This window comes from Vespula vulgaris, chromosome 20 (assembly GCF_905475345.1).
Source record: "Vespula vulgaris chromosome 20, iyVesVulg1.1, whole genome shotgun sequence".
NCBI lineage: Eukaryota > Metazoa > Arthropoda > Insecta > Hymenoptera > Vespidae > Vespula > Vespula vulgaris.
The window spans coordinates 1,798,067-1,824,977 of record NC_066605.1 but is presented as its reverse complement, the minus strand read 5'-3'; the positions used below and the strand labels follow the sequence as shown (position 1 = coordinate 1,824,977).

Here is a 26,911-nt window from a genome sequence, read left to right as displayed (position 1 = left end):
GACAATGTGAGAGGGAGGATGTAATGTGTTATAATTTATTATCAACGACTGTTTAATGAAACTGGAAAACCTGTGTTGATAATTTTCAAAGGAAATAATAAAATGAAACAAAGTGATTGAGTGCGTTTAACACAATAAAATTTACACATCCACACAGAGACATACACAAACATATATACATATATGTGTATATTTTTTAGCAACGTGAAGGGACGTGATAATTAATAGTGGCATAGTGATTTAATATACATATATCTACAAGTATTAACATTAAGTGACTCTAAATGATTATCAAAAAGGACAAAAACGAAAGATATTATTTTTATTAATGATTATGATCACTATATTTTGATGAGTTTGACTGTTCGGAGAGTTCGATCAGTTTGATCACGTGTCAAGTGACTCTCATCACTCTTCACGTAAAAAAAAAAAAGAAGAGGCAGAGAGAGAGAGAGAGAGAGAGAGAATTATAAAAAATGGATCACGTGCACGTGAAATCGAGATCGAGTTCCAACTCGAAAAGCAACAATACGACGAAGGTGGGCTGCGAAAAGGCGTCGAGACGCCTTAGGACGATTCTAGTGAAGGCGTCGCGTCTCGGCGTCTCCACATCGGAGGTCGCCGGATTACCAGCCGCCAAGAAGCTCTTCCCACAGAAAGATCATGGTTGGAGACTTGCGGTTTTTCTTCTTCTCATGTTCGCTGGGGGTGTTATCGTTGCACTCGTTTGCACCACGAGAAGAGGATGCTCCAAACTCGAAGACATTGTAAGTATAATTACGAAAAATTCGATATTTTCGTGTACGTGTGCAATTTTCTTTTCCTTTTCCATATTTCTTCGAAATGATCGAAGACGAGTTAATTCGATCAATCGAGTTAATCGTTCTCGTTAAATTTTTGTAATTATTCTTGTGGCATGCTCAGTTCATTTTGCTTATTTGATTCATATGAAAAGACAGATAAATAAGTGAATCATTTATTTCAAGGAAAGAAAGAAACAAAAAGAAAAACAGAAATTACGACTTATCAGTTTTGATTTGTTAGTTACACGAATATGTTTTGTAATTTTATTTCGGTAAAATTGTGATCGATAAATAAATGAATAATTTATGTAAAAGATATATATGTAATTTTTTTTTCTAAACAATGCATTTTTAATTTTATTTTAGTTATATGTCTTTCATAGCAATGCAATAACGATATATGCTCATTATGATTTTGTTTTCTAAGAGAAACAAAATAATAAAATCGAAAAGATTTATCGACCTGTTTCATCAACAATTTTAATAAAAAAGAATAAATATATCGTTATCGTCGAATTTCGATTGATAACGATATCAAAACTAAATCCATATTTCATAAGACGATTTCATTTAAATAAGATACATTGTTATTAAACATGCAACGATTTCTTATTCTCACAGTACGAAATGAACTCGTCTTAGATCGATCGATTGAACGGGACAAAAGAAAACAAGAAAAAGAAAAGAAGAAAAAAAGAAACATTCGCTTATAAAAAAGAAAAAAAAACAAGTAGTGAAAGAAACAAATATATAGAGAAGAAATTTTTTATCGCGGGAATCTCACGCGATCCTTCCGCTTTGACTTTTTTATCTTTTCTAATGAATTTCTTCGAGCGTGATGTAGAAAAGAGAAATAATGTCGAGGTCTGTCGTGCATTCTAACAATAACGATTGATTAATTGTTAGAAAGAGAAGGAAAGTATAGGAAATATATAATGGACTACAGAAAAATACAGGAAATAAGGAAAGATAAAAGGAAATTAATTAAGGATCACAAAAAAAAGGATAGAATGTATGAAACAAATGTAGAAAGATAGAGATAGATATAGATATAAATATAGATACGTACATACACATATATATTATATATATACACATATATATATATATATATATTGAGAGAGAGAGAGAGAGAGAGAAAATGGAGGGAGAGAGTCGTGTTAAGCATGTTTCGAGTATAGGAGAGGAGCCGGGCGATGAAATTACAGATCAAGGGGTTTCTAAACAATTACGCTGTCGGCAGGAGGTCAGGGCGAGTAGCGTGAGGTTAGGGGTTACGGCTCGCAGGAGTCGAGGCTTGCGGCCTGCGGCTGGTTGCGGACGAGGGTCGAGGCTAACAGGAAGTGCTCTCTCACGGTCTACCAATGGACGGAGAGGGTTACATCGGCGAACGCTTCTCCAACGTTCACTAGTCGTTCTCTTGTCTGATATTCCCTCGGGAACAGAGCGTTCCATTGTTCCTTCGGGGCGAAGAGAGATAGACATGAAGGATTCAGGGTGACGTGAAGGAGAAGATGGTGTAGTAGAGAGTAGGTTGGGTATGATAGGTTGGTAGGTAGGTAGGTGTCTAGGTAAGTAGCTACCTAGCTAGCTAGGAGATCTGACTACTACTACTAGTAGTAGTACTATCACTACTAACTATTAACTACTATCCATGTACGTATGCGTATATGTATGCGGAGAAACGAGTAAGTGGATATACCAGTTGTTGCTACTAGTATTATCTGTCGATGACGATGGTAGTGGTAGCGATGATGGTAGTGATGGCGATGGTGCTGGTAGTGGTAGATATATACCTGTGTGCGCTTGAATATAGCGATTCACCATAGAACATCGCGATTACATCGCGATCGATTGGTCTCCAGGATAGTAACTTCGAAAGTTAGTTCCTCTTTGAATCGTCGAAGGACGGGGATTGGTAGCGATTTTCATTGACGTAGTAGTAGTTGGGTCGAGGGTCGATTATCGTCGACCGACTGATTGGCGGTCAGAAACATCGTTCGGGAGCTTAAACCAGAACCCTTTCCGTACTTTCCATTCTATGAGGAGGTAGGTAGGTAGGTAGATAGGTGGATAGGTAGGTAGGTAGGTAGGTAGGTAGGTAGGTAGGTAGGTAGGTAGGTAGGTAGGTAGGTAGGTAGATAGGTAGATAGGTACTCTCGGTACTTTAGCCTAGAGGCGTGTTACGTTCTAGTACCGTTGAACGTGACGCTGCTTGCTTTTCGGAGAGCTGCCATTCGATGAGCGAGAAAGATAGGACCAAGAGAGAAAGAAGAGTGTGTGAATAGAGAAACTGTGTGTTCTATAAGTGTGAGTGAGAGCGAGAGAGAGAGGAAGAGAGAGAGAGAGTCATAGTCTCTTTGATGTTGCCGACAAATCGGAAAAGGAGTCGATGCTCGTTCGATCCCTCATTAGCCGTAACTGTGCTGCTACTGCTCTCGATATCGACCATACTCCTGATATTCATGAAATGGGACACGTGCGAATTTTCTCGCGCGTTTCCAACACGACTTTCGTGTTAAGTAATCGATTCCTATTTTAACGCATACACTAAACCACCCCTATCCACCCCTTTGTATCCCGGTTCCTCCTTCCCCCTCCCTTCCTATCGGACCTCTTATGACCGAACATTGTCCCTTTGTGATACCAATTCTATAGTTTCACGGTTATAATCCTCAATGATACAATCTCGAGGAATTCAGCTCGATTCACGAATAGATCCCGTCTATTTAAATCCGTACTTATCGATCATACAGACTGATTGATTTAATTTTACTTTGACTTACAGTAATAACGAAAATATCGTCGATCAATATCGCTCGAATCTATTCTGATTTCGTACGATTTCTCTACGTTGATTCTTATTATTAAAATTTGTCGATCGTCCGTCATTTACTATTACCTACAATTATTAATCGATTCGTACTATTTATCTATTCATAAATCGATCACGTGTCACTTAGAAATTCTCAATCAATTCTTATAATTGGATTTATAAAATTTTCGTCAACGACAAGAGTAGAATCGGGATTATTAATATTATTATTATCATTATTATTATTATAATTGTATATTATAAAAAAGTTATCATGTCTGATTAAATGTATGATCGTACTACTGATATATCAACTTCATTCACGTATATAAAAACGATGTGATTTTAATATTATTATATATGTATACATATATATTTTATACATATTTATATATGAATTGTTAACATTGTTACACGAATAATTAAAATTGTTGCGTATAAATTGTTAAAATAATAATTTAATATCTAACGTCATAAAATTAATTGAACGAAGGTATGTGAAACAAATATCGATTATTCGCAACGTGTCTAAAATGTCGATCGATCGAAACAACATCGTTTATATCTCTTGCATTCTCTCACGTTGATGCTTTAATATGAAACAGCCAGAGGCGTTCGACGCTTTGCTAAATACGAGTAGAACGGGCCGACTGGTGTAGCCTCGAAAAGATTCTCTATCTATCTCTCTCTCTCTCTCTATCTCCCCATATATCTTTCTAACTATCTTTCTCTCTCTCTCTCTCGAATGACAGGAGCCAGGCGAGGTTGATCAACCAGAGGCTTTTCAAGAAGCTTCAGGCTCCTCTACGTCCTCGTCCTCGTCCTCATCGTTCTCGTCGTTCTCATGGTTCTCGTCGTCAAATCTCATCACGACGTCGGCATAAATTCAGCTTGGTGGTAGAGACGATCTCTAACCTTTCCACAAACCACGTTCACAGTGATACTTCCTACTGATGTCAACTCCCTCTTTCTCTCTCTCTCTCTCTCTCTCTCTCTCTCTCTCTCTCTTTCTCTCTCTATTTCTCTCGATTCTGATTTCTCCCTAGTTGTTTAACCCGTTTGATATAGGAACTCATGTCCGTTAAAGCTCTTTGTCCATGAATATCGGTTATATATATACATATACGCATACCCATATACATATATATATATATACGTATACCTATACCATAAACGATTGTATATTGTATGTCAGCATGCGTTAGACAAGACAGAGACAGAGACAGAAACAGGGGGAGAGAGAGAGAGAGAGACAGTAGATACATATATATCAACGTTGATGAGCCACGCACGGAGAACCGACGAGAAACGAACCGACGCGACGGGAAAGGCCCGATTCGTGGACAGGTTCACATAGGCCAGCATAATTCCAGGATAACGTGGACAGCTGCGCGAGATGCCCGTCAACCATGTCAGGGATATGATCCCCGACGTCTCGTCGCTTCGCGTTTGCTTCGGATCTCTCTCTCTCTCTCTCTCCACCTCTCTCTCTCTCTCTCTCTCTCTCTCTCTCTCTCTATCTATCTATCTATCTCTCTCTATCTCTCTCGCTCTCGCTCTTTAGCTCTAATTAATTAATGCATTCATTTGCAAGCCCTCGTTCTCCGTTATCCCAACGACCTCTCGGCAATCCGTCCCTTGCCTACTGTGCTACGGACATCCCTCTGAAGGGACTTCCAAAGGCCCGTTAACGCGTTAAACGCCCGACTTGTTCTCCCTCTCTCTCTCTCTCTCTCTCTCTCTCTCTCTCTCTCTCTCTCTTTCTCTGTCTCTGTCTTTCTCTCTTTAGCTTTTACACCCTTCAAACTCATACGAATTTATAATATCTACTTGATTCCGTCAATAACGGTTCATTTATTTTTAATTGTTCATTCGTATGGATTCCGTCCATCTGCCAGAAAGGTAATAGTATAAAATAGATAAATAGATAAATTTGTTTCGTTGTTTCGATTTTAAAAAAGACATGGAAGAAAAAGAAAATTAAGAAAAACAAGGATCATTGTCACTTTTCCATCATCGTTTTGTAATTCGTTAACATTTTATAATTTTCTTCGTTTCAAGCTTTCGTTATGAAAATCTCTGTGGGATTTTATCGATATTTTCTTTTTAAATAAACCACGATTCGATTTATTTTAAATTGTTAATCGAGGTTAAACGTTTTTCCATGTACGTATAATTATCTCGAGCGGATAAACGTGCAAACAAATCACGTGCTTTCTGTCAATGTTATTAATAACGTAATTACATCTTATGAATTGATTTTATTCTATAAAGAATTCTATGGATGATTGTTCGGCGATGAATAAAAAAAATTAGACAGATTAAAACGGACGAATTGAAATTCGTACAGACGGATAAAGGAATATATATATTAGATGAATGTTGTTGAAAGAACGATTAAAATATTATTACATTTCGTGAATTATATTAACCGTAATACGAACTTCGTTATTATTCTTTCCCTTAAATAAATTCTATGTACTTCGCGATTAAAAAACAAAAAAGGAAAGGAAAAGAATTAACAGGAAGAAAAAAAAAGAAAGAGAAATGAAGGAAGGAAGGAAGAAAAAGAAAAAAAAAATTACCTCCATTGACAGAGAATCAAATCTTTATTTCAAATCAACAGGTCTCACGTAGAGGGCGGCGGGAGGGGGGAGGGGGTGGTAGAAAAAAAAAGAGAAATAAAAAAAATAATAATCTTTCTCTCCTTATCGAACACTTCGATTTATTCTTTCCTTTTCTCCCTCTGATTATCCCTCTTTTTTTCCTTCGTCTATTTCTTTTTTCTCTTCTATTTTCTTTCATACAAGGAATAGCAAATCCTGTTACAATAGAAAGAGGAATCAAGATTAAAGGTAGAACAAATTAAGGTCTCAGGAAGCTATTTCGTGTCGAGATTTCGTCTTTTCAATGCAATTCGAGTAAAAATCGCGATTTGTATGAGCGAATTCTCTCTCTCTCTCTTTCTCTCTGTGATTCTCACTCTCACACACATTCTCCTTCTCTCTCTCTCTCTCTCTCTTTCTATCATTTGAGAGAGCAGAGGATGAGTAGGTGGGTGGTGGGAAGGAAGGCTGAAGGGGAAAGACATTTTCCCGTTAGCCGAAGCATGCACGATCCAATGATGGCAAACGCAACGATGCCTCTCGGCGATAAAAAAGGAAGAAAACAAAACAAAAAAAAAGAAACGAAAAAGAAAAAAAAGGAACAAAAAAGAAAAACGAATGCAGATGGCGAGAAAGGCTTTCGAACGTAGCACGTCGATCCGATTACAGCGCGAACGACGAGCGAGTGTCAGCGGCCATTAGCGGGCTCTCGAATTTCAAACCCTCGCTTCCGTGATTACCGCGCTGCCGTAAAAGAGATGGATGAAGAAGAAAAAGAAGGGAAAACTGGGAAATGCTAGGGACGTCCAGGGCTCTTCGTTGCGACTTGCTAGAGAAAAAGAGATCGACAGAGAGATCGACGGAGAGAGACAGAGAGAGGGTCGTTCGGTGGAAAAAAAATAAAGAAACAGGAAAAAAAAAGAAAAATTTCCGGCTCCTCGTAAAACCGTAAAACGAGAGAGAGAGAGAGAGAGAGAGAGAGAGAGAGAAGGGGAGGAAAAATAGATAGAGAAGAGGGTAGAGAAATAAAAATTTATTTCACGAATCCGTATCGATGCCATGGAAAGCAATAACCTTAATGACCATAATTCACCTTCCTTCCTTCCTTCTTTCTTTACTCGTTTCTCCATGAGCAAATTTATTCCAGAATTAACCGTTCAACTTAAATGAGATCTAAACAGCTTCGACAGCTCCCAATAATAATGATAATAATAATAATAATAATAATAATAATAATAATAATAATAATAATAATAATAATAATAATAATAATAATTTAAAAAAGAAAGATCGCAAAGAATGAAAGAAAGAAAGAGAAAGAAGAAAAAGAAAAATCTTCGTCTTACGAATATAAGTGTAAGTGGTGTACTTAGAAGAACATTTAGAGAAAAAGAGAGAAACAAAGAAGGAAAGAAAGAAAGAGAGAGAGAGAGAGTCGTCTCGAGTATTTGAATTCGAAGAAATGTCACTACTGCGACCTCGTACTCGAAGAACTTTTTATATTTTCCCTTTCTCCTTATTCCCATTCGAAAAGAAGTAGACTCGTAAGTATAATCCATGAAAAGAGGTAGAGATGCTGAGTTACCTTCAAGTATCTGGTAGTCGCTGCGAACGAGTTTCGGTCGTATGCGAGAAGAGATATATACATATATGTATACACACACATAGAGCGCACACACAGATAGAGAGAGAGAGAGAAAGAGAGAAAGAGAAAGAGAGAATGTGAGAGAAGGAAAGGTATAAATGAAGAAAAGGAGTATGAGTCGTACGAAGAGTTGGAGGATGTGGAAGGGAGGTGAATTAGAATCTTCCACGTGGCAGCCAGTATCGGAGGGTGGAACGTAACGTTGAACCATCCTGTAGACGATAGTAACGGTGCAATGTTCCACGATAATGTCAGAGTCTCGGGGACATAAAAGTTGGGGCAGGATCGAGTAGGAGGACGAAAGGAGAAAGAGGTGGGAGTAGAAGAGAGGGATATAAGGGGGATGATAGGAGGAACGACGGTGTCTGGTGTGGAAAGGGAGGAATGGGAGAGGGTGGTGGTAGATGGGCGCTAGAGCGTAACTTGATATAGCTGCCAGCAAGCTGCCGTAGACTGGTATCGTATCGACTCTCTCTCTCTCTCTCTTTCCCTCTTATAGTCTGGTCCTTCTTGGTATTACATCTCCATCTCTCTTTCTCTTTCTCTTTCTCTATCTATCTATCTATCTATCTATCTATCTATCTATCTATCTATCTATCTATTTATCTGTCTCTCTTCCCTTTCCGATCTCTCTCTCTCTCTCTCTCTCTCTCTCGATTGCATACGGCTCCATGGTCACACGCTTACCCCAGAATATTTTCTACGTAAATGCTGCATCGATGTTTTCTCAGCAACGACGGCATAGAGAAGAGGATAGACAGAGAGAGAGAGAAAGGCCTCTTCTCGTCGGACCACTCACCCTCCCTGTCTCTTGTCCTCCTTTTCTTCTTGTCGCTTCTCGACTCGCTACGAAACTCACTGCTGCTTTTCTTCTCCTCCATTTCTTTCTTTCCTTTTTACTTTTTTTCTATATAGCTCTCTCTCTTTCTCTCTCTTTATATATATATATATATATATATATATATATATATATATATATCCATCCAAACCCTTCACGTTTTCATCTTCGTATTTCGCGATCCGGAATGCTCCAGCTGTTACGTCCGAGCTACGTTGATAGGACAACAGCTCGACGGTTCGCTCAGACGGTGAAACATCGTCGAGCGTGCATAAGTCGTCTTTCTCTCTCTTTCTCCCTCTCTCTCTCTTTCTTTTCCTCTCCCCTTCCAACTAAATGTGAAATAAAATCTTTACGTAGCTCCGCTTCTGGCTACTACTTCTGCAACGAAAGAAAAGGGATAAGGGTGGTGGTCGTGGTGGTGGTGGTGGTGGTGGTGGTGGTGGTGGTGGTAGTGGTAGTGGTAGTGGTACTATGGTTGATAGGGGTGGGGTGCGTTGAGAATACGAATAAAAACGAGACGTATGCCCGAGTCGAGCTTGGTTTTGGATTATTCAGATTTACCGTCGAAGAACAAGGGACATTGTTCGAGATAACTAAGATGGCCGACCGATTTTTTTGTGCTTACTGTCGTACCATCATTCGTTATCTGTCTGAAGGATTAAGAGAAAAGAAATTGCACGTAGAATTTGTTATACCAAAGTAGATGGAGGGGGGGGCGGGAGGGAAATGGGAATCCTGAAGGATCTTCTAAACTGACTCGAAAAGTTCTCGGTTGATTTTGAAAGAAAAGAAATTCGATTGATCCACTTTTCTCGCTCCCTCTCTTTAAAGAAATTCTTCCGTCTAATTTTTTATTATCTTCTTTATTCTTTCTCTTTTTTTCTTATTTCTTCAAATCGTAAAACACTACCGAAATTTACACTTTCTTTTTGTGAGAAATCTCAGCCTTTTTTCTCTCTCTCTCTCTCTTTTCTTTCCTCTCCTAATTTCTTTTTATCTTTTTCTCCTTCTTTTTTTCTATATAATTCTAATCATTTAGATCACTTATTATAGATAGTAAAAGCAAAAGCAATATCGTTTTAGCAAGCGAATAGTTTTAGTTCGCGTTATCGTAGCGCTCGAATGAGTTACGCTTTCTGAAGTTTCGTCGATGGTTTTGTCCTACCGTTTAGGAGAACTCGAGAACTCCATTATCCTCTTGCCCCGCTTCGAGCATTCCCGAAAATGAAGATACTCCATTGACCGAGATCCTCTCGAGGAAGGCTATCCTCGAGTACGGTTACGGTAAATGGCCTTGAACTCGATTAAGTCCCGGAATCCTGTATTGCAATCCCTTTTTACGTTTCCCACGTTCGTTCCAGATGCCGTCTTGCTCGTTCAACCGTTTCTACTTTTCATCGAACATTTTACAAGAATCTCACTCTATCGATACAACTTTACTTTCTTGCTTCGATATAATTTCAAATTTAAATTATCAAATCAAATTTAATTGCATTGATCTTATTTATTTATTTATTTATTTATTTATTTATTTGTTCGTTTGTTCGATCGTTTGTTCGATTTGTTTTCTATTGTTTCTTTTTTGTTTGATTTTCTTTCCTTTTCTCTTTTTGTTTCTTTTTTATACTTTTCATTTTACACCGACTAACGAATGGACAGTATAAATTTTGGAAATAGAATCGTTTCGAATGGGAACTTTGACTAATCGATTATCGTCTGTTTCGTTTGCTTCCTAATGACATTATAAGATACAAAAGTATCTATTGCGTACAAATTCGTTTGATACCAGCTTTTGATCATACATAAAAAATCTATCATATATATCGCGTGAATTATTAATCTAGTTGCTTATCACGATATCGTTTGAAAATAATATCTCATTGTTGAGAACTTAAAAACTGGCTTAAAAACTTTATTCTTCTATTTTTCTGTTTCTCTCTTTTTTTTTTTTTTTTACGGACAATATAAAGAAATTGAATTTTTTGGGGTCAAATTAACCATGGAAACGAAGCGTCAGAAATTTTTTAAAATCGTTGCAACCTGTCGTTCGTTTACATTGGAATATTCTACGACTACACTCTAATGTTACCACTACTACTACTACTACTACTGATATTACTCCTCTTGCATCTTTCAGCACCAAGCTAAACTCCAAGGAAAAACTTTGCTGCAGATTAACTTAATATCGATCGTTAGCAAGCTCCGCTAATTACTTTGATACGCGTTTGACCGCGTTCACAGCCACACCCTACCTTAACTATCACCGGGTCCTTATCGCCCTTTAAACCACAGTTAACCGATAACAACCGAACCATTAATTAAGCTTAATCGACGAATTTACCTATCTAATTGCGATTATAATAACAACGATAATGAAACAATCATAATAGAGAACATACTAATAGTCGAATTATACACAAAGACATACACATATCTATTAGTTAACGACATAATATATACGAATAATTTGTAAATAATATTTATTACAGAATTTATTCGTACATTATACAAAACGTTGCATCGTTAAACGAAACAAGTATGGTGTTGACATATATATATAAAAAGAAGAAAGATAATAATTCAATGATAGTAAAGAGCATAGTAGGAATCGAATTAGCCACTAGCTAACGACATAATATATATACAAATAATACAGGAATAATTCGTAAATAATATTGATTGCTGGATGCATCGCGTCATTATGGAGAACATTGCATCGTTAAACGAAATACGAACGAGACAATGAGAAAAAAGGAACATTAACAAAATAACAGTAGACGGTATACTAATAATTGAATCGTTATTACAAAATATCTAACGACTTAATATACGTTATATACATACGTACCTATACAGAAACGATTCGTAAATAAATGATATAATACTCTATACGTTATATCGAGCATTATGCGGAACAACGGTTACATCGTATTTCTCTGTACCATCGTTAAACGAAACGAAACGCAGATGGGACATGAAAGAAAGAAGAAAAATGTGTCATCCTCTCTAAGAGGGTTAGATAGTTGCTCTCTTCGCGTTCGCTCGTTTTACACATTTTGCCATGCCTTCCCTTACTTCGACGTAGAGACGATAAAACGAGGAGACGAGCACGACGGACAATTTCGTTCTCGCCTGACGAGAGTTTCAAACGGGACTGGTTCAAGCGGAGACTGAGGTACGGGGGTTGAAAGAGGCCTCAACAGCGATCCTGGATGAGAGAGACAGAGAGAGAGAGAGAGCGAGAAAGAGAGAGAGAGAGAGAGAGAGAGAGAGAGAGATCTGGCAGCAGCTGCAGTCACCGGGAACGCGACTGCAGCTGCATCGAGGTGCTGCCACGTTGCTACCGAGTGAGCGAGGGAAAGGTGAGGTACGGGGATCGAGGGAAAGAGGGTGGATGGGTTGCACCCTCCGGCTTCTGCATCCGGGAGGTTACAAGTGCTGACGCGGAGCACCGTGCGCGTATTGCAAAATAGAACCGCAACGAGGATGAGAGGATGGAAAGGAGAATCCTTCGAAGCTGCCATAGACGACGATCTCTCTTCCTTATCCCTTCTACTCGGACCAAGACCCTCACCCTGTCATTCCCATCTCCCTCCATTCCCACTCCCATCCTCCACCATCTCTAAACCCTCCTCCAACCCCATCTACCTACCTATGATGTTTCCTTTCAAGACAGATTTTTCAATTTCGTCCAACCACCGAACGAATCAGATCAGATTCGTTTCGTCCAGGAAGAAAGAGAGATAGCGAGAGAGAGAGAGAGAGAGAGAGAGAGAGAGAGAGAGAGGTGGTACCTGCGAAGGTTTAGGTACCTGCTGCGAATTTTGTTAACACCCACCGCCTCTCTCTCGCAATTTCAGCTCTATTCGCTTTTCGATTTAACGCTTAACGAGCTATCGAAAGAAACTTCCGTTTTTTCAAACTCGTTTCTTGCGTAAAAGGAAAAAAGAAAGAGAGGAAAAGGATAGAAAAAGGAAAAAGAATGAAAAAAGAAGATATTATCTCTTCGAAGAAGAGAGTCGATTCTTCTTTTACGAAAGTTTTTTTCCTTCGAAAATGATAGCATGAAAGAAGAAAGGGATAGATGGATGGATAGATAGATGTATATATATAGAGAGAGAGAGAAAGAGATAACTTGGGAAATGTAAATTGTCGCTTTATTCTTTCGTCTATCTTTTTTGTTATATATATGTACACGTATACACGTCTGTTTATATATATATATATATATATATATATATATATATATATATATACATCTATATAAATGGAAATAGAAGAAACGGCATTTTAAACGATGCTCGAACAAACTGCTCTCTCTCTCTCTCTTTTCAGTACAAAACTACAAAACGTTACTACTACGCCTAACATACATAATTCCTCGTGTATACGCAATTAACAGACAGTCCAACGTGAATATCAACGAGCGGAGGAGAGACAATTTGAGCTTTTTCAGTGGCACGTTAAAGCTGATTCATTATCGCCTGCCTGCCTGCCTGCCTGCCTTGAACAAACGTACATAATCGAGCTTTTCTACCCTCTCTAGCATAAAGAAGAAGTATTTCCACTTCGAATGAACCTGATCTACATACGAAAATATTTCGAACGAAATATGATAGGCAAACGTTGGAATATTCGAAAATTGACGCATAGCAGGTACTTACGTATATATCTACATCGACGAAATCGATTTCTTCGAATCTATCAATCGATCATTTTTTTTTTTCTTCGACGTTATCTCCACACACAGGATGGTAACCAAAAGAGTTTCTAAACGATTTTAAAACCATTGCATTACCCTTTTTTCAACTCCCGAGAATTTTTGGGTTAATTTTCTTTTTTCCTTTCATTTCAAATTGTAAAAAAGTTTCCGTGCTTGTAGTTTTACAATTTGAAAAAAAACGAAAAAAAAAAAACAAGAAAAAAATATTAGCTTGGGAAATACCTACTGTGAGAAAAAGAAAAAAGGAAGGGAAAAAAGGTAAAAAATTGTAAAACTGTAAAAAAAAGAAAAAAAAACAGAAAGTAGTTGCTGAGTTTATTGTTTCGGCGATTAAAGAAAAGAAAAACAAAAAGGAAAGAATAAGAAAAATTAATCCTGAAAGAAAAATTGATTTGGATATAGAGCAATTGACATTTAAATTCGCTTGGAAACTATTGAAAGGCTCCTTTTGAATAGAACAGACGGATAGATAGAATAAATAGATAGTTGAGGATTCGAAGGTGGCTTTGGTGGGACATTAAATGGGGAAACGAATTTCACGCACGTGTACCGCCTAACTATGAGAGCACAGACAGCATGTCGTTTAGAGTAGATACGTAGCTACGTTTAGAAACGTACGACAACCGATCGGTGAAATTGCACTCGAGTGGGAAACTAGTTGAACGAAGTGTAATTACGTTGCATGTGCTTCCTACCATCGTCAACTTCCAAGGATCTCTTGTAACCTCTCGCTATGAAGACACACGCGTTATCCTTTAAATCCTTAAATCGCGTCGATATCCAAAAAAAATACTATCTGAGAAAAATTGTTTCTACCTAAAATCGATTCGATAGAATTCGCGTGCAAACTCCCTGTTAAGTTTTCTGTCTCACTTTTTCTGTCTTTTTCTCTTCTCTCTCTCTCTCTCTTTCTCTTTTTCTCTATTTCTTTTTCTATCTCGTTCCTGTCACCGAAATTTCACCATTGTACCAACGACACAATTAATTAACCAACTCGTCTCTCGTGACCGTACTTTTGCTAAGCGTATCGCTTTTCTCCATGAAAGAGAAGGGGGAGAGGAAGGGTGGAGAAGAAGGAGGAAGAAGAAGCTTTGGAGAAAAGTTTTCTTCGAAAGAGTCAACAAAACTTTAAGGGAACAAATTTCAAAGAAAGAGAATTTCTCTATTCGTATACATTGATATCTTTAAGGAAGAAACAATCAAAATAATAATACTAATACTACTACTATTAATACTGCTAATAATAATAGAATTAAAATAATCCTAGGGAATAAAAAAAGTAATTATTTAAAATGAAAAACATACAATTTTGAAATGACAATAGGAAAAACAAAACAAATAAAAAAGGATAAATTACATGTACGTAATATTCAACTGAAAACTAAAACATAATTAAAAATATTAATTAATGAGTAAACACGAGAGTTTGTCAAGAATCCAAAGAAAGAAGAAAAGAAGAAAAAGAAAAAGAAAATATATATATATATATATATATATATTGATACACGTATAAATATATGTATAGTAATACACATGTCCCCTCTATGAAGAAACTAACAATAAATAAGAGAAGCACGGTATAATAAATTGAGAAGAGAGACAAGATAGTACTAAAAGAACAAATATACATACATATATACACACACACATACACACACACATGTACATATATATATATATATATTCAGCTAGAGTATTGTCTATAGTATATATAGTAAATATAGAGTAAATATAGAGTAGAAAGTATTATATAAGAGCAAACACGCAAAATCGTTGGGAGTCGTAAGAGAGTTCTGCAAGAAAACGACGATGGTACGTCGAGGGTGGTAGCAGCAATACTGATGGTGCTGGTGCTGCGTGTTGGTGGTGGTGATGGTGATGGTGTTGGTGGTAGTGGTGGTGGCTCTGTCAGGGGGATAGTTATGGCAACGAGCCGTGGCTAAGGATAAAGAGCGAGCACGGAACGAACTGTGCGGGGCCGCACAGTGAGGGAGGGTAAAGGGGAAGAGGGATAACGCGGGTGGGGCGAAATGGGTTGAGGTGGGGTGAGAGATGTCTAAGGGGGGTAAAAGGGAGAAGAGGAAAGACCCCTGCATCGAATAGGGAGCCGTAGCTTGGGCAGAAATCAGCCGAGGGAGATATTTTAGCGCCACGGGCGAAACTCCCTTGATGACAATTCCAGCGCAACCAATCCTTCTATCCTTTTTACTTCCCCCACTACCCCTTCATCCCACTCACTCTCTCTCTCTCTCTCTCTCTCTCTCTCACTTTTTTTAGTTCATACATATACATACATACATATACATATATATATTGGAGTTTTCTAGTCCTTCTTCTCCTATTTTTCCATAGTATCGCGCAACACGCACGCTTTTAGCCGGAAGCAAAATTTCCGTATTACGCTTGGTGTCTCGATACTCTCTCTCTCTCTCTCTCTCTCTCTATCTCTATCTCTATCTCTCTATCTATCTCTCTTTCTCGCTCTTTCTCTCTCTTACACACACTCTTTTTATTCTCTATTTTCTATCTTCCTCTCGCTCTCTCTTTCTCTCTCTCTCTCTTTCTCTCTGTGTTACTCTCTCGTTTCCGCCCTCGTTCCGGGGTGCCTCTTTGATCAGCCATCCTAGGAAAAGGACATCGCGTCGCGAGGCCCTTTGTGTTCCGTTCCAGCACCGCTTCAGAGTTTACTAACTCTGCATTTTCTATCTCGTCGGCCTCGTATCGCGTTTCACCGGCTATAGCTTCGGAGGCGAGCGTATTCCTTTTGCTAATACCGCCAACGAGATACCGAAACACATATATACACACATACGCACGCACAGACACATACAGATAAACAAGAGTGAGAGAGAGAGAGAGGGGGGAGAACATCGAAATAATTAAAAGGGTTGAGAGCAACGATTATTTCTTTTGTGAGCTTTGATTTTTTCGTGGGAAAAGGAAAAATATAATAGGGCTTTGTTTTCACAAGAAAAATAGAAATTTTTTTGTTTTTTTTTGTTCTTATAAAAATAAAATGAATCGTCGATATTTTTTAAATGTGATACCCTTTAAAATAGCGAAAGACCATCGATATAAATGATATAGCATTAAGAGAAACGATTACGTATTTCTTTTGTACACTTCATTTTAGTCGAAAAATAAAGAGAGAGAGAGAGAGAGAGAGAGAAAGAGAGAGAGAAATAATTGCAACTCGCTTTCAATGGAGATAAGAATTTTTAATAATGAAATTGACTATCAATATATTTTAAAATGTGACATTATATAAAAGGGAGAAAGAGCATCGAAATAATTAAAAGGGATGAAAAATGAACGATTATTTTTTTTATCGAGAAAAAACTAATAAGACTATACTACACTGTTATAATTATTTTACGTAAATTATATTACATATATCACTATATATATTCTATTCTAATATAATCTTTTATTATATTATATTATATAATATTATATTACAGTATAATATCTTCGAAAGAAGTTACCGAAAAAGTTAATATACTTTTCTGCAATAGGTAAAAACGAACGTGATTTTATATGAATCATACATGCATATATATATATATATATATATATATATATATATATATACACAGACATTTTATGAACGTGCACGCGACAGCTTAGACCGGCATATTCGTTTTCGTATCGACCAGACGAACTAAAGAGTCGTTACCGGGAAAATGCTTTTGTCGACGACGGAGCGATTCTTGCGATAAAGAGGAGAGAATGAGTTAGAAAAACTAACGTCACCCTTGGCTATACCCGACAATTTATTGTTAATTATCGTTGGCACATAGAATTAAAACGACGGAACGACGACAACGACGAAAAGTACAGAAGTGAATGCAGAAGGGGAGGATAGAGTAGGGTGGGGTAGATCGAAAGCGCTCTACACGTGATTTTACAAATCTATCATTGGTTTTTTCGACATCAAATCGAACTTTCAATTCGATTTAATTTTATAATCCGAAAAAAAGATTCTTTTAATAACTCTTTCGTAGACTAATTTTATTATTTTTTTCTTCAAATTACAAGATTCGACTAAAATGCCCTAGGAACATTTTTTGTTTATGATTTGAGACTTAAAGGAAAAAAAAAAGGAAATAAAGCTATCAAAAATTCTCGTAGAAAAAACAAAAGATTTTTCAGATAATCTGTGAATTTTTGATCCCTCTCTCTAGGGATTATTTCGATTCACCCTTCAGCAACTATGTCGTGGATGAAATGTTTGCGAGTAGTCCGTTCGATTTGATGAAAGGTGTCCAAATAGAGTAACAACAAAAACAACAACGACAACAACGGAGCAAGAACTATGAACCATGTTGTTTCGTACGAACACAAAATTTAACACGAGCCATCAAACCGTACCGATCCGCCATTTAAAACGCGTAGAAAATCATTCCTGACATTGATGGATGCGAATTGGATCTTAAACTTCTCGTTGAAGGTCGCATTCTATGTACATATATATATATATATATATATATATATATATATACATATATAGGTATATAAGTGTGTGTGTATATATAAAATACATATGTATATATATATATATATATATTATCTACATATATATATCGTCTATGTATTGCGTGCACCTGTTCTCTCACCACGCACTTTCCTCAACGTGTGATATTACGTTGGATAGCGTATCAACGAGAAACCAACCACCATCCTTCGTTTCTTTTTGACAGTTTTCCACTTGAAGATATATGTACATAGACCATATTTTAATATTGCTGAAGAAAGAACATGAGCTCTTTTTCTTTCTTCTTTTCTTTTCTACTCGTAACAATACCGATAAAAATCGACCTATACTATTTTTTCTCATTGTATTTTTTAAGAAAAAAGTAAAAAGAAATTGATAAAAATGTTTAAGTTTTACAACTTATCATTTAGAAATATATAAGAATTAACAAAAAAAACAAAAACAAAATAATTATATAAAATAACAAATGCTATTTTAATATTATTGTAATTCAATCACCATAAAGCCCCGTAATTTGTTTCTTATTGATAGTTCTCAAAAATGGAAGAGTGGGGGCTGATGGAGGCCTTTGAAATTCTTATCATACGAATTTCATACTACGATATAATATATTAATAATGTATTATAACATTATTTATACAATATGCAATACCCAACATAACATATATATATAAATACATTTATTATTCACTTATCATTATCATAACGTGTAGACCTATATTTAAGAAATATGAACCAACCAATACACACGCGTACGCGTACAGAAGCAATGAATTCCTATAGGAAAGCAAAAATAACGAATACTCGGGTAGAGATCTATGGCAAAAAAGAAAAAAACGAAAAAGAATGAAAGTAAACTGTTAACGAATCCTCGTTAGTTGAAACACTAGAGGATCGAGGCTTTTGCAACGAGGGTTGCATCGTTGTCGAAGAGAAAGCCCCATTGCGTGAAAGCGTCGGACTGCGAAGGGGCTGTTCAGAGAAAGGGATTGCCGAGGGTGCAACTACAATATACATACATACCTACATACGTACATACATACATACATACATGCATACATACATATATATAAGTATATATATATATATATATATATATATATATATATATATACTTGTACAAGGGTACTGTCTGAACAGCAGCCCCTAGATAGCTTGGCCCTAACGCGATACGATATCAATTTAGGCAATTAAACGGTCCCCATCTGCACAGACTAAACGCGTTATCTGCTCGGTTATATCCGTAGTCAAACCCATCCTTTTGACCATATCGTCTTCTGCTTTCTATCTATCTATCTCTCTCTCTCTCTCTGTCTCTGTCTCTGTCTCTCTTGTTTGCTCTTTCGCCTACTCCTCTGTCTCTCTCTTTCTCTCTTTCTCTTACGTTCATCTTAATGAGTTTCTCTTCGAGAAACAAGAACGCGAGCCGTGAAACACAGAAGGCATTAACACCTTCTCTATTCTCATCTATCGGCCTCCAAATGCTTGTTAGAACTCGTTGACATTACAATTGGCATTTGCACAGCTCACAATCATCGTCTTTCGAGATATCATTGTTTATAATTAAATTTTTTTCCGAGTTTACATTTATTCTCAAAAAAATCGCCTCGTTTCGATGATTTTGATTAATCATTATATCTTTTTTTTCTCCTAAGTTATTTAAATTTATCACCGACATCGTCGATCTTTCGATTATAACATGCGATTACGTGAAGAATCTTTTTTTTATTTTTCTTTTTTTTTTTACTTTGCAGAGTAATTCTCTGATTTGACTCTTCGATATATTCGAAATTGTCTTCATCGCGTTGGGAAACATTGCTTTACGGTTAAACCGCAAATATCAGCTGTGCTGTTAACTCGAATATAATAACTTGAAGATAAGATGAGTTTTATATATGTATGTACGTATATATGTGTATGAAATTTTGATTGTCGTAATAAGAAATTTCAATCGAACCTGACATTTTCTTCGATTCGTTCAACAATTTTTACTTCTCTCTCTCTCTCTCTCTCTCTCTTCTTTCCCATCGTTTTCTTTCCTTTTTCTCTTTTTTTTTTTTTTACAAGAATCGCATAGAAAAGATCAATTGTAAGGCAAGAGAGTAAGAGAGAAATCAGGTCAATTCCAGAATTCCATATTAAACCGTTCGAACTTTTATATCCCTGAAAATGTTCCCATATCGATCGAGACGAAATTCACTGGAACGACACTTGAACTTTCGTTCGAGGAACGAGAAAGAAATCGTGTAAATCGCGGGAGTTGATCTCGTTCTTGAAAGACGTAGAATGAAAAAAAAAGAAATAGAAAATGAAAGAGAGCAAGAGAGAGAGAGAGAGAGAGAGAGAGAGAGAGAGAGAGAGAGAGAGAGAGAGTAAGAAAGAAAAAAAAAGGAAGAACAAAAGTTTAGCTGGTCGAAGAGAAGCAGCAATTATTATCCATCTTAGAGACGAAAGTTTTCCCAAAGAAATTTTCGAAGAAATTCATAACTAGTTAGACCCGATGTTCTTCAGTTTAATACAAATGCCAACCAACGTATTTCCTTCTTCTTAAGAGTCAAGATTCGAATCGGTATACTAGACTATATATATTATCTCTCTTTCTCTCTTGCTTTCTCTCTCTTTCTCTCTGTGTGTTTCTCTCCTTATCCTATCTCATCCTTTCTCGAAGAATTTTCTGACCACAAAAGGAAATGACGTATTTCCCGTTCGGATGAAATCCGAACGAGAAAACGCCAACTTATTACCGTAACTATCTTCCACGTTCTTCTTTATCTTACTTGGAAAAACTCGTTTGAATTTTTATCGAACCGATCCCTTTTTTTTATTACATTCATTCATTCTTTCATTCATTCATTCATTCATTCATTCATTTATCTCTCTTACGGGGATTTTTATTTTTATTGTTCTTCTTTTTAGTTTCGTTTTATTTTTATTCTCTTTATTTTTATCCTTCCTCCATGTCAAAAAAAGCTTTTCCCAAAATGAATTGAATTTTACGTATTTCTGAATAAGTTCGATGTATACATGTCTATATGTATGTGTGTGTGTGTGTGTATATATATATATAAATATATATATATATAAATTCAACGATTCGAAAATACGATTTTTCTCGACACCAACGTGAGATCCAAGAAGATGTTCTTTTCCTGGCTCCAGGCGAATGCATTTTAATGCTCTTTCACGCTCACTATTTTTACGGCTGTCTTGACAATTTTCCACGACAAGAACGTTCTTCTCTCTCTCTCTCTCTCTCTTTATATATATATATATCTTCCTCTATATCTTCCTCTCTTTGTGCTGATTTTTTCACGAGAAGCATGTACACACACACAGCATACACATATACATAAAAAAAAAATACATATACACAGTGTATCTAAAAAACAAAGATTTTTTGTTAACATGGTCGATAATTAGTTTCAATTAGTTTCACGATGTTCTTTCGTTATTCATTAGGGACGTATAAATAGAAGATTAAAAAAGAGAAAGCTAAAGAAGAAAAACGAAAAGGAAGGAAGAAAGAAGAAACGTACAAAAAATAGAAGAAGAAAACAAAAAGAAAAGAAAAGAAAAGTGAGAATGGCGATCGGTTATCTCTCTTTTACTCACATAAACAAGTACATAAGGAAACGAAGCGTGTATGGGAAAGTTCAAACACGCGTAACGAAGGTTAATGCTATGGGAGAGTATTCCATCCCCCTTTACCTCGGCAACAACCTCGAATATACCTTCGAGCGCAACACCCTCACGTTTCATCCTTTATATATATATATATTATATATATATCCTTTTTTTTCCTTCCCCCTTTTTTTGCCACTTGCCTCTTTTCTACGTAAAGCAAAGAGAGAGAGAGAAAATACATTGGGTGGTAGATAGGTAGGTAGGTAGGTATATTCGCGTACTAACGTTTCTAACTCGGTATGTCTAGAAAAAGAAAGAAAGAAAGAGAAAGAAAGAGAGTGGAGCGACGAGGGTGGAGGAGAGAGGGAGACAGACACCCGAGAATAACGTATTCATGAGATGAGCAAATTTTAGATACGACTTTATCAATTCGAAACTTACATGAACGAAAACACGTGTTACTTTAGTTCTCTTATAAATATATCTTACACGAAGTCCCTACGTATTTTTTTATATTACATATTTATATACGTATAAGGGTAGAGTTTCTTTTTCTTTTTTTTTCTTTTTTCTTTTTTTTCGTCACTTTTTTCTCCCTTTCTTCCTGTTTCTTTCTTCCTTTTTTATTTTTTCTTTTTTTTTAATTTAAAATTTATCTCGTTCTTTTCCTCTGTAAGAGAGAGAAAGAGAGAGAGAGAGAGAGACTCGACGGACAAAGTTGCTTCTCTTTTCCTCGTATTTTTTCTTTCTTTCTTTTTTGATTCATTTTTCTTTTTGTTACGAAAGTCAAAAAGCGCATCATGAAATATTAATAATCCCTCCGAGAGATAAAATCATAATCATGCTTGAAGAGAGAACGAGAGAGAGAGGAGGGGGGAGAGAGAGAGGGGAGAGAGAGAGAGATAGAGAGAGATGGATAGATGGATAGAGATGCAACGAACAGTTTATCGTCAAACGCTTAGTCCTTTGCCTAGAACCAGTAAATATTTCAAAAGCATTTAGTATGGAGTATCCTCGTCTTTTCCTTGCATCGTCCTATTACGATGTCCTATGGATCTATATCTATGGATCTTTAAATCGAATAACAGAGAGTTGGTCGATACTAGCCAAGGATGGTCCTGACTAAAGTTAAATCGACGGATTAAAGCTTCCGGGTATTTACATCGCAGTTTGCAGTTTCCATCATCGATTATTCCTACTGTAGCTACGCGTATCTATCGTATATAGTAGTAGTAATGGTAGGAGAGAGAGAGAGAGAGATAGAAATCGTTCGTTCGGATCGGAGAACGATTATTTTGTTATATCGCAGAATTATTCCGTTTGACACGCTCCCGTGAATTTCTTCTCTTCGATATTCATAAAAGTGAATTCGTTCGTTCCGGTGTACGATGCTATAATCGAAATGATTGAACCGCATCCGAGCTCTCCAACTTCTTTCATTTATCTTCGTGGATCATTAAATGTAAAAACCCTATGCGTCGGTAATAACCTTCGTAGATTAATAAAAAAGAAAAGTACGATCATAATAGATAGTATTATATAGATATCGTCGAACAGTATTATATAAATATTAAATATTATATATATATTTTTTTTCCTCTTATATATCATAGAACATGGTAATGATTTTATTTTTTTTTTGTTTCGTAAAGAGGTTTCAAACGATATAATTTTGTTATATATTTTTGCTCTTCTTTCTTTCCTCTTTTTATTTATTTATTTTTTGTCTCTCACTCTCTCTTTCTCTATACCTCTTCTATCCGTCCATAACAGCTTGCAGTATATCGCTAAATAGCAGAATTTCCACATTGAAAAGTTTTCTCATTAGCGAATCCATTTTACATACGATTACAAAGTCGCGGGGAATGAGCGTAGTCAGCCGCGTTTACTGGCCTTAATCTGCTTTTTCGGATAACTTGTACATCGTGTATCATCCGGATCCAAAGTAATACATCAAATAAATTACGAGCGTACACGGACGACACTACGACGAACGGAATTCGTTGTAATACCACCGCAAGTGATTTATTAACGACTACCTACCTACCTACCTACCTACCAACCTCCCTCTCTCCGATTCAACAAACTTTTTATTCGATTTCCTCTTATATTATATATATATATATATATATATATCCATATACACATACACACATTTATATATATAATATATAAATATATTTACCTATAACAATTTATTTAAATTTTCTTCTCCAAGTAATCTTCGAAGAGAATGGATATAATATGCATATATACATGTATACACTTCCATACATACCTATACATATATACACATATTGCAATACATAGACAATATCCCATACAATTCAGGAAACTTCATAGGTGTCTATTTTGACATTTATGAAGGCATTTATAGCATAGGATCGAGCATGGTAGTAGTCAGAGAACTGCGATACTATCGGTGTAGGCGCCTCCAATCATTTCCCAATTAGCAGCTGATTGCGTACAGTCTCGGATAGAACTTGGGCTCCCTGTTGAACCGACCAAATTGCCGAATGGGTGCTGTGAAGAGGGAGAGGAAAAGGGTGGAAGGGAATAGAGATAGATAGATAGATAATAGAGAGAGAGAGAGAGAGAGAGATACAGAGATATATACATATAGAGAGAGAGAGAGAGAAAGTGTGGCTACGAGAGAACACGATTTGCTCGTTAATATTCTACGATGCGGAACGAACCGATAGCAATATCGGTGGATCGCGCCTATTTCGATCGGTTACTGCGATCTTTCATCTATATATATATATATATATATATATATATATATATATATATATATAGTGTATATATAATATACATAGTATATACCTGTATAATATATATATACAGATCTATATATATATATGTGTGTATATATATATGTATACAGAGAAAGAAGGATAGAGATAACGAGCAACATGGGAGATAGTAACGAGTTCGCGACAACCGAGTTTGTACTCGTTAAAGAACGTTTTCGTCCTAGTGATTTAAAGATGACGACAAAATCACTTCGAAAAGATCTTTCATAAACGATCGATATGAAGGAAATATATAAGGAACGAAGTTCTAGAAGACAATATAATCGGACAGACAGTTTTTCTCGTAGCTCTCGCTAAAGTTATGGAAGTTCCGTCGTCTAGTCTATTTGTGGTTTATTCTCGGCACTTCTTCTTCTTCTTCTTCTTCTTCTTTTTCTTCTTCTTATTCTTATTCTTCTTATTTTTATTCTTCTTATTCTTCAACGAGTTTTAAGAGAAGAGAAAACGGAAGTTATTGCGCTTATAGGCGAAACGATGCGAGGAAAGTCATATCCGGAGTTAGATGAGAGAGAGAGACAGAGAGAGAGAGAGAGAGGTAGATAAATACCGAGTTATCTATGAAAGATGATTTCCAAGAAAAAAAAGAATATATATATACCTGTCTATCCAACTCTCTTCTTTTTTTCTTTCTTGTTTAATCCTTCTTTTATCATAATTTTTATTTTGGTTTTTTTCTTCTTTCATTTCTTATCTCAAAACGAAAAAAAAGAATTCATGTTCGCAACGAGTTTTTTATAGATCATCACGACGACGTAGAACTGATCGAAATTAATCGCCCGCATATCGATACAATTTCCATTTTACGATTTACAACCCTCTATCTGTAATTTCGTCTAATTCAATTTTAAAAGCTTTATCATTCCTTTTTTGTTCCTGTTTTTTTCTTTTATCGAATTTATCAACGATCCAAATCGTCATTTGAATATTATTGATATTCATAAGTTTTAACTTTTTTTATATAATTGATCGATCTCGATCATTGATCGACTCTTCTTACGATTAATTTCACATCATAATTGTACAAATTTAATTCTCGTAATCGTAACTTTTGTATTTCACAAAACTGATTTATCATTGATCATTGACCATATTCTCTCGTTATATAATATTAAATAAGATAATTTAAATACCATAAAAATCGTAAATCTTTTTCAGATAGATCAAAGTGAACAAGTAACATCCGATTCATAAAATGCTTTTTCACGCTTGAACGAATTCGAAGTCGAATAAGGAGGTGCAAATCGGAGAGAAGCTAGGAAATCCAAACTGTGCCTCGTTAAGAGACATTGTTGGGAGAAGAGAATCACTAACCGATTTCTCTCTCTCTCTCTCTCTCTCTCTCTCGCTCTCTCTTTATCTTTGCCCGTCTGTTCGTCTATCTCTCTTTTTCTCTTGGAATACTTTCCATGCACTTTTTTCTAATCCCCGAACAATAGGCCCGTCTCGTCGAGCTGAACTCGAAATCGTGAGTGAAAAAGAAGACTCAAATGTCAGGATAGATAGATAGATAGATAGATAGAAAGATAGATAGATAGATAGATAGATAGATAGATAGATAGATAGAAAGAAGAAAAATGGGAAAGATGAAAGCTGGAAATCGCATTTTCAGCAGGTTAAGCGTTTTAACGAGTCCTCGCAGTGTCGGTGAACTCGAACGAGTGCTCTGCAAAAAAAAAGAGAAAGAAAAAAAGGAAAAAAAAAAGAAAAAGACAGAAAGAACGAAAAAAAAAGACAAGAGCAGGACGCATGAACGGATAGATAGGTAGATAGAAAAAGAAAAAGAGAGAGAGAGAGACAGACAGATAGAGATAAAGCGAACTGAACAACGAAATAACATTTTCAGCAGGTTAAGTGTTTTAAGCGTTTTAACGAATCTCACATAGCACAGCAGAAACGGTAGAAAATCATCGTTGGCGGTCATTGTCTGTTTCAGAATCTAGCGACCTAGCCGGCAGGATCCATTGTTCTCTGGAGGCCAGAAACGTTAGCAGAACAACAGCAACAGCAACAGCGACAGCGACAGCGACAGCGACAGCGACAGCGACAGCGACAGCGACAGCTAGAGCGGCAGCTACAACGGCAGCTACAGCGACAGCTACAGCGACAGCGACAGCGACAGCGACATCGACATCGACATCGACATCGACAGCAAAAACACCAACGAGGTTAATAGGAGCGACATTGGATAAACAGCCAATGAGGAGTCGATGACGCGACTCGCTTGAGAAAATCGTGTTGCTCGCCGATTACTGACGATGATCGTGGACTATTCAAAGAGGACTATTATCACAATTACTGAAAGTACGTGACCCCGAGAGTATCATCGTCGAATTGATCTAAAGAGATAATAATAACGAATTTGATAAATCGAGTTTCTCTCTCTCTCTCTCTCTCTTTCTTTCTTTTTTTCTTTCTCTTTCTGTCTTTATCTGTCTCTCTAACAGTTGCTAATGTTCATCCTTTTCGCGATCAAACTGAACCATACACCTCGACCTACCGTCCATACTACCCCATCCCACCTTCCGTTTCCCACTTTCCACAAA

General features: G+C 36.5%; 1 protein-coding gene across 1 annotated transcript; it reads left to right on the top strand.

Annotated features, from left to right (window-relative positions):
* Positions 1-200: 200 nt before the first annotated feature.
* LOC127071059 (uncharacterized) lies at positions 201-26,416 on the top strand. Its single transcript, XM_051009877.1, has 2 exons — positions 201-767; positions 26,302-26,416. The coding sequence occupies exons 1-2, from the start codon at positions 477-479 to the stop codon at positions 26,314-26,316; spliced, it is 306 nt and encodes a 101-aa protein (XP_050865834.1). The 5' UTR covers positions 201-476; the 3' UTR covers positions 26,317-26,416.
* Positions 26,417-26,911: the final 495 nt, after the last annotated feature.